This window comes from Chiloscyllium punctatum, chromosome 37 (genome assembly GCF_047496795.1).
Source record: "Chiloscyllium punctatum isolate Juve2018m chromosome 37, sChiPun1.3, whole genome shotgun sequence".
Taxonomy (NCBI): Eukaryota; Metazoa; Chordata; class Chondrichthyes; order Orectolobiformes; family Hemiscylliidae; genus Chiloscyllium; species Chiloscyllium punctatum.
This window is the reverse complement of record NC_092775.1, coordinates 29,017,669-29,031,218: the sequence shown is the minus strand read 5'-3', so window position 1 is coordinate 29,031,218 and position 13,550 is coordinate 29,017,669. Positions and strand designations below refer to the sequence as shown.

Sequence of the window (13,550 nt, the reverse complement as noted above, 5' to 3'; positions counted from 1 at the left end):
TTTCTAGTTATCCAGGTATATGTGTAAATTTCTTGCATTCAGTTTTCAAATGATTTTTTGAGTATAATTACAAATGCATAATTTTAAAGTACTTTTTAATATAGTTTTTTTCTGTAGATTCCATCTATAACTGATTCAATTCCTTGGGTTAGAAAGAAACCTGTGTAAAATGAATGGAAGGAAATAGTTGAAAATGGTTTGCTCTTTTTCTCTCTCTAGATCGGAGTGAGGATGGCTCAGAACGAGGAAGAAGTAGAGAGGCTGGCTCATCTGGTGAATGCAGTTACTGTGGAAAGTCTTTCCGCTCAAACTATTACCTCAATATTCATCTCAGGATACACACAGGTTTGTTTGTAAGGAATCCTCATGAATTGGTTTAAATGATAAAATTATTGACCTTGCATTGGGTATAAGATATGACCAAGCATCTTCCAGCACAGAGGTAGTGGCCCTACTTCTGGTCCAGAAGGTCAGCGTGCAAGTCCCAACTGTCCCGGAGGCGTGCCCCAATAGGTTGCTTAATACAAATTTTAGGAATGACCATGACAAAGCCATTGATGAAAGCTAGGTTGGAGCTTTACATGGATTGACCCCAACAAAGAATATCTAAAGAGCTTGCAAAGTCTCATGGAAAAAGGCTTTTGAAATCAATTTACGTTTCATGACCGAAAATCCATTTATTCCATCATGGATTTATTCCTGTTTTTTTTTTGCTGTGACCACAAAAGGGATTACTTCCTAACCTTCTGCACGATGTTCCTTTCACCCATATCTAGAATTACATAGAAGGCGAATCCTTAAAGTGCTGGGCACTAATAGCTTCATTAATTGAAAACATGAATTTTAATTTTTACTGCCACGCTGAACAATTGTGAAGGGTCTAATTAATTAATTTTGTAGTATATTTTCCAAATTGATTGATCTTTCTGTATGGAGTTCTGCTTTGCTCATGTTGTACTATTCAGTCTGTAATATCAAGTCTTTCTCAAAGCTTGTGAATTTTGCACTGCAGTCTGGCACTAATTTTATGCACAGTTCGTCTTTATTTTAAACCCTTTATCATGTTATTTTTACTTTATGTACATTTTTATTGACTTCAATTTTCTTGCTGATTTCTGGATGTTGTTCAGCCCTTTGTAGTTTTTAAACAAACTTAAGTATATGGTCCATTCCATAATTGTGAATTATAAATGCAAAGTCATTTTTAGCTCTTCAAATGCACCCAGTTTGCTTATTGCTAACCAGATTCTTCAGCTACTTCTGGTTGAATGCTATAATAAGACCTTTTCATATTGTATGGTTTTATTGTCACTTGTCCTTGTAATTAATTCTCTACCCGTATCAATGTAAAAACAAATCCATCAGCCTTTTTTTTTACTTAAATCTTTCTGAAAATAATCAAGGACTAATTAACTTTTGTAGCCATGGATAAACCAGCTGTTATGCTGTTGACCTTTACCTCACTTGAGCTCCCTGTAACTTGTCTACTTAGCTTTGATATCAGCCAATTTGGTACAAGCCATGTTTCCCTATTCACAAATAGTTGTCAAATTTTTCCATCAATCTAACTATTCCATCTAGCTTCTGATTTGTTCAGTTGTTAATTATTTCAACGAGTATTAACTTCCTTGTTAATCTCTTGTGATGTATCTTGTTGGTCTTCTGAAAATCGAAGGAAATTGCATATGGATTATCCTTGCCAACTGAGCACTTCAATAATTGTGCAAAGAGAATGAACAAAATGAGTAAGGAATAACTAAATGAATTTAAACTTAGTCTTTGGAGATGGAGAGTACATTGGAAAAATAAAAGTGATTTAAACAAATTGGACGAGTCTCTGATGCAGATTAATTTAAATTAGTTATCTAGAATATTCTGCCCTTTTTTCATGCATGATGCATATTGCAAAACCAGCTTTTAAAAGTGCATTGTTCCTCATCACATTTGGTAATAGTTTATTTTCCCTTTCCATCAAAGGATTTCGGATGTTTTCATTTTTGAATACAAAGTTGAACACTCTGAATTTCTGTTTTTTTTAGAAAAGGTACCAGTTGAAGCCACTGAGGCAGAGAGAGAGAGAGAGAGTGTGTGTGTGTGTGTGTGTGTGTGTGTGTGTGTGTAAGATAGTTACAAGGCAAGCTACCGATATGAAGCAAATGATTACCTGGTGTTAGGTGACCTAATGGCCTCCACCCTAGCAGTTTTGAATTGTTGATTCTGGTCATGTCTGCAATGAGAGTATGCAATTGAACAATGTTTGGTTGGCTAACCTAACATATTCCTGAATGAGGAACGTGTTCGAGCTGGTCCTGTTCCATATTTTGTGAAAGCACAGAAGGGAAACAGGAAGAGATGAGTGTAATTTTTTTCAATTTTGAGAAAGCAGTTTTGCCAATCAAAATAAGTTAAAGGAGCAGGATTGGAATGTTTGGCTCACCAAGTCTGCACCACCATTCAATAATGGCTGATCTATTTCTCCAACCCATTCTCCTGGCTTCTCCCTATAACCTTTGATCCCCTTGCTAATGAAGACCTTACCTTCCCGTGTCTTAAAGACATTCATTGACTTGGTCTTCACAGCCTTCTGTGGCAATAAGTTCCACGGATTGACCACCTGTGACTGAAGAAACTCCTCATCTCAGTTGTCCCTTCACTCTGAGGTTGTGTCCTCAGGCCTTGGTCTCTCCTAGTGGCAACTTCTTCTCCATGTCCACTCTGTCCAGGCCTCTCAGTATTATATGCTCAAATGAGGCCTCCCTCATCCTTTTAAACTCCATATGGTGCAGACCTAGAATCCATAGACACTCTGCATATGACAGGTGCTTCATCCCTGAGATCGTTGTTGTAAACTTCCTCCAAGAGCAGCATATCTCCTTGGAAAAGGATTCCCAAACTGCTCGCAATATTCCAAATGTGTACTGATCGAAGCCTTATACAGCCTGAGCCCTACATTCCTGCACTTGTATTCTAGTCCCCTTGCATACCAATGTTGCATTTGCCTTCCTAACTGCCCACTGTACGTGCATGTTAACCTTAAGAAAATCATGAACTAGAACTCTAAGTTCTTTTGACCTTCAGATTTTTGAAGTCTTTCTCTATTTAGAAAACAGTCTTGCATCTATTCTTCCTATCAAAGTGCATAAACTTTCACTTCTCTGCATTTGTATTCCATCTGCCTCCTCTTCACCCACTCTTCTAGCCTGTCCAAGTCCTTGTGTACCCTTCCTGCTTCCTCGATGCTACTTAATTATCTATGTCATCTGCAAACTTACCATCAGTGCCTTCTGTTCCTTTGTCCAGATCGTGAACATGGATAGTTGTGTTCCCAGCACTGACAGTCTGTCCGACTCCATTGGTGACTGGCTGCCATCCTGAAAAAGACCCGTTTATACCCACTGTCTACCTTCTGCCTTCTGCCATGCCATACCTTGTCCCTAACACCTTTGGCTCTTATCTTATTTAACAGCCTCCTGTATGACACCTTGTCACATCCTCACTGGAAATCCAAATAGATCACCTTCACTAGCTCTTTTTTGTCTAATTTGCTTGTTACCTCCTCATGGGCAAATCTATTTCATTTCTGAACATCAAAACTAAATTACATATTGGGAAAACTTAAATCTCTGCTTACCAAAGGATCTGACCTTACTTTCCACTTTTTGTACTCACTGTAAATTGAAGCAGCATCAGATTTCATATCAAAACATTGTTGAAAGTATCAGTCCACTGATTGATTGAAAGGGTACTTGGGGAATGATGCCAATTATTCTAATATAGTCTGGAATTACAAAGGTGTGAAAGACAGAAATCGGGAAGAATTTTTGAAGTGTATTTAGAATTTTTGAAATCTGTACTTTTAGTGGCTCAGTGAGGAAGGAAGCATCCTTGGGTCTGGTTCTGTGAAATGAGATGGGTCCATTATCAAGGAACATTTGGGGAATAGTGATCATAGTAACACAAGGTTAAGGTTAGCCAGGCATGAGAATTGAGGCTAACTAGAGTGGGGTGAAGTTGGAACTTGTCCAATTGAATCTGAATCAAAAGTTGACAGGCAAACCAATGAAGTAACAATATGTACTGCCTTCAACGCTGCTGTTGGTACATTCTGTACTAGTGGGATGGTTGGTCAGGTATCTAGCTGAAATTGAAATCCCAGAAGTGTGAAGTGGTAGGATGGAGTGAAGAGAGGCAATTTCTGGGGAAAAATAATAATCTGGAAGGGAAAACTTCATCTTGGAGTTTATATGCAGAAATTGTTGAAGGTGGCAAAGTTGGTTGAGAAAGTAGTTTAAGAAGGCATCAGTTACAAAAGCAAGGAAGGTATGATCAACACTAACACAGCGGTAATTAGAGTACTTGGTCAGATTTATGGTAGTGATTCAAAGGCTGTGGGACTTCAGTTGGATGGATAGATTGGAGAAATATGGAATTATCCCCTCTGGAGAAGAGAACTGTAGGAGGGGTCTCTTTCCTACAATCGCCATTCTTCTTGTCCTAACCAACAAAACATGTTTGACTGGCAAAGCTTTTCTTTACTGAGAGAGGAGTATTTCTGGTTTGTATTGGAAGATGTTTTAATCTCATTCTTTTCTTTCAGGTAAAAAAATGACTCTGAAATAGTATTTAAATCATGATGGAAAAAATACTGAAGGGGTATATCTTGTGACAAAATAACTAATTTGCATGATTATGGTTCATAATGCAAGTAATTGATAGGTCCTAAAGTATAGAGGTGGTTCATTTAAATCTTTTTGTTTTTGCTTCAGGTGAAAAGCCCCATCGGTGTCCTCTCTGTGACTATGCTGCAGCACAAAAGACCTCACTTAAATATCATTTGGAGCGACACCACAAGGGTGAGCAGAAAAAGCCTGAAGAAAAGAACGATTCTCTGAAGAATTCATCAGCATCTCCCAAGTTGGAAGTGGTACCAAAAGGAAGCGATGAACCCGTTCAGGAATCTATGGATTCGACAAAATTGCTTGCAGACTCTTTGGGCAGTGCCAAAGATTTAGATGCAGACTTTCCTCGGAGGAAGCACAAACTGAATCATCCTCCTCCTCCTCCCCCTCCTCCTCCTCCTCCTGTTTTTACTAATGCTGCGTTTTCAAATGTGAGTCAGGAGCTTCCTGACTTGAACAGGGATACTAGTTTGCATCATAATCACCCAATCTTCTGCAATGCAGCACTACCATACTGCAAAAAATCAAAGGATGAAAAAGTGATGGGTGAGTCACACAGAAATGACTCTGATCCAAAGGTGGTTCTTGATGAGGAAAATTCAAAGGTTTCGGAGGAATGTTTAAAGGAAGGATTGTCAGAAGGTGGTGGTCAACAGAATAATACTAGAAACACAAGATGGGAACCTGCTCCAATAAATGACCAATGCTATGTTAGTACTCGAGTTAAGTTAGAGGACTTCAGTGATCAATCTGAATGCAGCTTTTTGGAAAAGCCCTTGAATCTTTGCACGATGATGTATCAAAGAAGTCTGTGTAGCAATGGTAGTCCTCTGGGAAATGCAGCTACCTCAGTTTCCAAGAGTGCCTTACTGAGCAACACGTGCCCATTTTGTACTTACAGAACTTTGTACCCAGAGGTCTTAGTGATGCACCAAAGGGTGGTGCATAAATACAATGCTGACCCAAGCCCAATAAATGGAATGCGCAGTGCTGTTTGTGGTGGGTCAGTTAAAAGCAGACGCACTGGATGCCCCCCTGCACTATTAGGTCAAGATGTTTCTTCTTTACTTGCCACCAAAGAAACAAACAGAGAATTTTCTCGTCGGACCAAGTCACCAGTACCGGCAACTTCACCAGAATCTTCAAACTTGCTGCTTGGGAAGGCAAAATCATCATCGTCGTCGTCATCATTGTCATCATTACACCAGTCTCAGTGCAATAATCTTCTTCCTTCTGCAGCAGGATCCAGATCATCAGGTGACTTTAAAGCATTTAAGGCAACCCAAAATTCCAGTGCACATGTAGAAAATTATCGATCAATGCATACGGAACTTCGACAGATGCCAGATGTAGTTCAAAGAATGGAAAGAAGTGGACCATCAGAACCTGGCAATAGTAAAAGAAATACTTCTGAAAGACCCTGTATCAAGTTAGACTATGAATCTGATGGACCTAGGGGATCTTTAGTTAGGTTTGACAGTCTTTGGGCTTCAAACGTTAGTAAAATGTGTCTTACTGATGTGTCTGAAAATCAGGGAGGCTTGGACTCTCATGAGCGTACAGCTAAAAAAATGAAACTAAACAGTCCTTTAAGGAATGATCAGCCTATTTTTGGAGCTAGGAGGGGTGTCCAAGGAAGAAATGTGAAATTATCTCCAGAAATACCTTCTGTTCAGGCAAGAAACTCTGGGATACCATCTAAGTCTGGATCACCACTTGATTCAAATGGAGTTGATCCGCATTGGAATGTATTGAAACTTTTGAAGTCCTACAGCCCACAAGACCTTGCCTCGTTATATAATAATCGTGGACCCAGTAATAGTGGAGATCCTAATATTGGTCAAGAAGGTAGGTGTAGTTTTTCAAATTTACTGTAGATGCATGCTTGAAGTCTGAGTATTTTAAAAAGGTTTTGTCACATGATTTCCTATCAAGATAAGCTAATGATATATATTAGAAGAAGTCTGAGACACAACTAATCTCCACTTGGCAAGGCAGATTAATCATTGGGAGATTTGTCTCGTAAACTTGAATTTATTGGGACAACTGGGTATGTAGATGAGGGTAGTGTTCTCTGTAGACTTCAGTGAGGCTTTTGACAAGATCTCTCACAGCAAACTTAAGAAGCTTAGAGCCCATGGAATCCATGACAGTTCAGCAAATTGACGTGATAGGGAGCAGGGGGTGATGGTCAAAGGGTGTTTGTGTGATGGGAAATCTGCACCCAATGGCATGCTGCATGGTTCAGTGCTAGGTTTCTTCCTGACGGTACTGTGCGTTAATGATAGATATAAATGTAGGTTGTATGATGAGTCAACTTCCAGGTGACATGGGAATTCGTGGTGTAGTAAATTGCAAGCATGAAAATCTTAAACTACAGAGTTGTATAGACGGGCTGGTCAGATAATCTGAAAAGTGGTAAATGAAATTTAATCCTGAATGATGTGTGGCAATGCATTTTTGGCAGGACTAGTGAGGTACAGTACATATTTTTACTTCTCGGGGTCCTGAGGATCTGTAGGATCTTGCTGTGCCTATCCTTGAAGGCAGCAGGACAGGAAGGTAAGGTGTATTCAAAAAACATATGGGATACTTGCTTTTATTAGTTAAGGCAGTGAATAGAGGAGCAGTGAGGCTATGATGGAGTTGTGCATAATGTTATTAAGGCCATAGTTAGAGGACGGTGTGCAGATGTAGTCATCTACAATAAGAAGGGTAGAATTGCACGAGACGGTGCGAAGGAGTTTCACCAGGATGTTGCCTGGGCTGGAGCCATTCAACTGTGAAGAGAGACTAGATAAGTTGAGGTTGTTTTCCTTCAACTTATAACTCATCAGTTGGATTTTTGTCATGACCCCACCCCTGCATTCTGTCTGCTCTGAAGGGCACTGGCAAAGTACATAGGGAGAAATGTTTCCCTTTTTTAGTATGGTGCACAGTTTAAATACAAGCTACAGAGAACTGTAGCTTCAGAGGGGATTTGAGGAAAAGGTGTTCTCACCAAGAGGATGGTGGGTATCACTGCTCAAAGTGGCGGTAGAGGAAGAAATGCTTAAGAAGTCTAATTATTTAAATGAGCAGTTGATACACTACAGCATACAAGGGCAGGTGCTGGAAAATGGAAAGAACAAAAGTGCCAGATGACTCTCTCAGATGTAATAGACTGAAGGGTCTTTTTTCACACTGTTCAAAACCCAATGACTCTGTAATGTTTAATTTTTTAAAATGGTCATCTTTGTGGAGAGTGAAGGTATACTTTTATTGGATCCACGTGTTAATTTAAGCCCTTCCCAAAATACCATAATTTTGAAGGTTCTATGTTGCCCTTGGGGCCAATAATTTTCATATACATTTTTAATATCAATAACCCTATATACCAGATATTCTTTCCTCAGCTTTATCTGTAATCAAAAACACACCTCCAAAAGACTTGATGATTACTGAAAAATGACTTATTGGCTAATACATTTCTGGCAAACTAACTTCAGTCACTTGCTATGCACTGGTCACTTTGATTTGTGTTTTTATTATCATTTTGTAAAATTTCACTCATTGCTTTATTTGAACAAACCTCTAAACAGAACATCACCTTTGCAGGGTGAAGGAGGGTTTACATGAGCTGAACTCCTGACAACACCATCTGCTCTGGACCAGCAACCTCATTATGGTTCCTGTGAAATTGTCTTCAAACTGATCTTTAGCTGTGTATGAAGTCAGTCATTGATGTGCAAATGTGACAGATTAAATGAAGGTTCAGGTTAAATTTTGTAGCATCAACAGTGAGATTAAATATATTCCACATTGTTAATATTGCAGGATTGAAAACTGTTAGCATGCAAGATATAGGTATAATTACCCTTCTAAATCTTTTACTCAGTTTCCAGTGGAAATGGGTTTTGAATGAGAAGGTGTCACGGATCCAGCCTTAATTTTACACTTGATAATGTAGGCAGTGGAAAATACTAAATGCCTTCAAACCCAAAGTGTCTTTGAGCACTTTGAATTACAAGCAGGTCTTGTTGGTCTGTGACAGCATTCTCTGGGGCAGAGCAGTGTGTTGGATGGAAGATCAGGAGTGACGTGGGAAATGCATTACACTCAGCAAACTTGATTAGCCCATGATGTTTCCAATCACTGCTTGTTCATCACACTTCTCCTCCTTTCGCCCAAAGGAGACGAGAAAGTTCTGGTGCCACTCATTCCTTGTTGCTTTTGTATCCGTTGCCCCCATTAAGGTGATGACGTTCCATCTTGGCTGACTTGCTGCTTGATGAAGCTGGTTGATGTCTGAAAAGTAAAGCCAGCTGTTTAAAGGATCATGCCTGACAAGAGTGTAATGCTAGTGTAGAGGCATATCAAGCTTGTGGCTTTTAATTTAATGCAATTTATTCATACTTGCAGTCTTACACTTCTTTTTGGGCTGCCAACCCTGATGACAATGAAGGCTGACATGTAGTCATGCCGAGGTTCATAGTAGCCAGAGAATGGCCCTGGCATATCAGACATGCTAATGACATCTTCCTGTCCTGAATTTTAATATGATCATTTCTCCTGCTGTTTTGTGGTTATGTTACTTGGGACACTTACAGGTCATAGAGATTTTGTCAGAGAGTCTATATATTTAAAAAAACTGAAAGTTGTTGCTCAGCAACTGTTCACACCTAGACGTTTAACTGGAACCCTTCCAGGATCATAAACACATACCATTGGTTACATGCAGTTTTGAGGTATACATTTTTGTATTCTATATTGCTGTTAGGAAAAGATCGGTAAAAATATTTGCATTCTTTTAGGATTTGAACTTTTTTGTATATCTAGCAGCTCAATGAAAATTCGTCAAAGTTCTCTATTTAAGGTTGTTAATTTTAAGGATTTATCACAATGTTTTTGGGCAAGCGACTATCCTGAAACAAATTGCTGAAATTCTCTTTTTTTTGCTGGGGAAGAAAGTGTTTTTGGACAAAACCTACAGTATTGTAAACCTACCCATTTAAAATGTTCCAATATTTCATGATAAAGATTTAACCACAGTCAAGTGACAGTCACCATATGACCTACTGTTTCTGTGGAAGGTACTTACAGTAGAACATTGAATAGGAGTTGAATAGTGGAACTATGACACAGTCCCTACAACTTATCCCAGTTTTGTTCTCAGTCAGCAAGTGAGATATTTTTGAAATGAGTGCAGGTAGGTTGCTTGTTTTCTCTTTCTCGCTCCTTTTTTAAAAAAAGCAAGGATTTCTAACTGCCCCTTTCTCTATGATCAGCTAACTTGTGAATCCCTGACTCAACCTGACTGTCAAAAGAAATGTATTCATCTTTTGTAAAAGTACAACATTCATGCTGTACTGTTTCACACTGCTTGAGGTGATTCCAGTTTTTTTCAGTGCTTTGTTGAAAACACTGATCAAATCTAATGTCGGAAGGAACTGTATACCTTTTTGAATCTAAAATAAAATGATCAATCTCTGCTGGTAAGAGACTTTTGTTTTGTGAACGGTTGAAACAAAGATGGACCTCCAGTTCAATCTGCAACTTTGGTTTTCCTTGACTGGACATTGTTCAAAAGAAGCAGCCCCTATCACTAAATGTTACTTTTATCATGTAATTGAAGATGCAAGTGTTCCCATGTATCTTACTTCCTGATTAACTGTTTTTCCTGTTTAAATAAAAACAGATGAGGGTAAGTTCACAGACACTTAACTGAGTGCACATAGGAAGGCAGATTTGGTGAGTATTATATGGTGACTGAGTGGTTGAGGTCAGAATTGGGTTCTTAAATTCCTAGGTAACAGTGCTAACATGATTAATGGTGCTCGCAATATTTGGCTTAAGCTTGACATCTGTCTACATCCAGACTTGGTGAAATAGTTGTGACTTGTTGTGGAGTTTCTGCATGCTTTGCTTGATCTAGTTTGGTGGAACCTGCCAGGATTCTGGGCCTGGCGAGGGAAATTTACCTAGATTAGTGGGAAGCAATGTTTATTGCTTCTCTCCTTGCCTTTCCTAATCTAGGAATAGTATTGCTCTGATTGAGATCAGCAACCAAGACAGGTTTATGATTAAAACCACAACTATGTTGTCAGGGTAGGTTATTGTTATATAAATTGTTATGTGGATGAGAAAGGATCAATATGAGAACTTATCCATTTTCCTTTTTATTTTTTGATGTTGTTTCTAACACATTGTGCCAGGCGATGCAATTAATGGGTGTAGTTCTACCTCTGCGATACATTGCCATGTGAGAGTTGAGATTTTTTGTATAAATAGATTAGTTAAGAAAATCTATTTAAGCTTTGAACTCTGAACTAAAAGTAACCTTAGCTCCTGGTGTAAAGTAGCACTGAAATAGAAAGTAATGTGTTAATAGTTGTATAAAATTAAGTGACTAACAGTGTATGTTCAGTACTTAGTTATAATACTTACTTGGGAACTTCTAATAGTAAATACTTGTTAAATTGAGAAATGTGGTAGCAAATCTGTATCTGCCAAAGTGCTGTAAACTCTAATGCAGTATCTCCTCAGTTGGTTGAGGGCTGACCATTGATTAGCATACTAGGACAACTTCCCTGTGCTTTTCAGCATTTATTTTTTGCATCCACTAGAGGTTTAACATCTCATTAATACAATCCTCTGTGTTGGACTGAAAAGTGATCCAAGGTTTTATGTCAACTCTTGGGTGAAGCTAGGACCCATGACCTTCTAACTTGAATATATTATTCCCAGTGAGCTACATTTATCCAGTTAACTGATCCAGTGTGTTAATTGTAAAATTTTGTCTTGCTTGACGTGTTCAAGGTTTGTGAGAAGATTTGTAGCTCGGGTGTTTGTTGTTGTGGTTCTGTTCGCTGAGCTGGGAATTTGTGTTGCAGACGTTTCATCCCCTGTCTAGGTGACATCTTCAGTGCTTGGGAGCCTCCTGTGAAGCGCTTCTGTGATGTTTCCTCCGGAATTTATAGTGGTTTGAATCTGCCGCTTCAAGTTGTCAGTTCCAGCTGTCCGCTGCAGTCATTGGTATATTGGGTCCAGGTCGATGTGTTTATTGATTGAATCTGTGGATGAATGCCATGCCTCTAGGAATTCCATGGCTGTTCTCTGTTTGGCTTGTCCTATAAGAGTAGTGTTGTCCCAGTCGAATTCATGTTGCTTGTCATCTGCGTGTGTGGCTACTAAGGATAGCTGGTCATGTCGTTTCGTGGCTAGTTGGTGTTCATGGATGCAGATCGTTAGCTGTCTTTGTTTGTCCTATGTAGTGTTTTGTGCAGTCCTTGCATGGGATTTTGTACATTGGTTTTGCTCATGCTGGGTATCGGGTCCTTCGTTCTGGTGAGTTGTTGTCTGAGAGTGGCTGTTGGTTTGTGTGCTGTTGAGTCTTAGTAGTCACAGTAGTCTGGCTGTCAGTTCGAAAATGCTCTTGATGTATGGTAGTGTGGCTAGTCCTTTGGGTTGCAGCATGTCCTCGTTCCGTTGTCTTTTCCTTGGGCATCTGTTGATGAAATTGCGCGTATATCCATTTTTGGCGAATACATTGTATAGGTGTTCTTCTTCCTCTTCTTGCAGTTCTGGTGTACTGCAGTGTGTTGTGGCCCTTTTGAACAGTGTCTTGATGCAACTTGTGTGTGTTCGGGTGGTTGCTTTCGTAGTTCAGGACTTGGTCTGTGTGTGTGGCCTTCCTGTGCACCTTTGTGGTATCCCAAAGATTTTTGGGAACCTTTATCATGGGTTGGAGTTAACCGCCTCCAACTTGCATTTTGAAGGGAGACTTTTTTTAAAACAAAGTGTGCACCTTTCCCACTCTATCCTGACCTATCTCCTGTATCATGTTAGGCAGTTAAGGCATTAGGTATCCCATGTGCCCCAGGGCCCATTTGAGGCCCTTTACATGGTCAAATAATGACCAGCTAAGATCCCAGTTCCATCTCTACTGTAATATTACGTGCTGCAGGAGGAAGGCAGAGACAGGGTGAATTGTATAGTGACTGTCACTAAATGCTATTGGGGAAGGAGGTCATTGACTCCTGTGACACACACCTGCACCTATTGGAGGCATTGTCTCCAAAGGATTTAGTTCTGTATTAACCCAGGCCACACTGACCTCAACATGTGTGCATTAACCCCTGTTACATCCAGTAATCCAGTCCTACATGTTTCCCTTTCATATTGTTAGAAACAGGGTAAACCCCTTAGTTTAAATCCAGCAACACAAAAGATTTATCCCGTGCAGTAATCTGTGAAAATTTGAGAGATCAAGAACTGTTTAAAGTAAAAATTAACAACATTATTTCTTAAAGTATAAGAGAATAATTCACTAACCATTATTTACAACTCCTTCCTCTAACCTATCTTTTACTTACCCTTCTGTAATACAAGTCCGATAAAACCCCTGAGTTGAATTTACCAAAATTTCAAATTTCAAAAACCAGGCAGCTTTGAATCTCTTCTTTGTATCTTCCTGTGTAGATTTTTTGGAGGGAATTTCAGTTTCGCAGATCATTGACTGATAAAGGTTTTTTGAGAGCTATGTTTCAGGCCGTCTGTACACATTGGTGGCTTGGCAGTTCTCTCAACTGTTCAAGTTTTCCCGGTCTTATACCTCCCAAAAGTATCGGATTGTGTCATTGGCTTTTAATATTGTCAAGATGCTAAATTCAAACTTGATTGGAGTTTGGTATTTTTGGGGTATAATTTAAACTAATTGGCCAAATTTGAATTTGTTTCTGTATTCAGACAACCAGCTACTCTAGTTGTTGGACCAAATGTGACAATGTCACTTATCCAGCACTGTGTGCTCTGAGTCCTTTACTCTCTTAAAGTAATGGTAGATTTCTATACCTTCATGACACATTTCTTCCCCCCCCCCACCCCCACCTT

At 39.3% G+C, this 13,550-nt stretch overlaps 1 protein-coding gene across 6 annotated transcripts in view; it reads left to right on the top strand.

Annotated features, from left to right (window-relative positions):
* The window catches only part of znf217 (zinc finger protein 217), a 77,717-nt gene that overhangs the window by 49,488 nt on the left and 14,679 nt on the right, over positions 1 to 13,550 (top strand). For all 6 annotated transcript variants that reach the window (XM_072556511.1, XM_072556513.1, XM_072556508.1 and 3 more), the window contains 2 exons: positions 220 to 345; positions 4,767 to 6,527. In XM_072556511.1, coding sequence (XP_072412612.1) covers positions 220 to 345; positions 4,767 to 6,527 — 1,887 coding nt within the window. The remainder of the gene's footprint in view (positions 1 to 219; positions 346 to 4,766; positions 6,528 to 13,550) is intronic.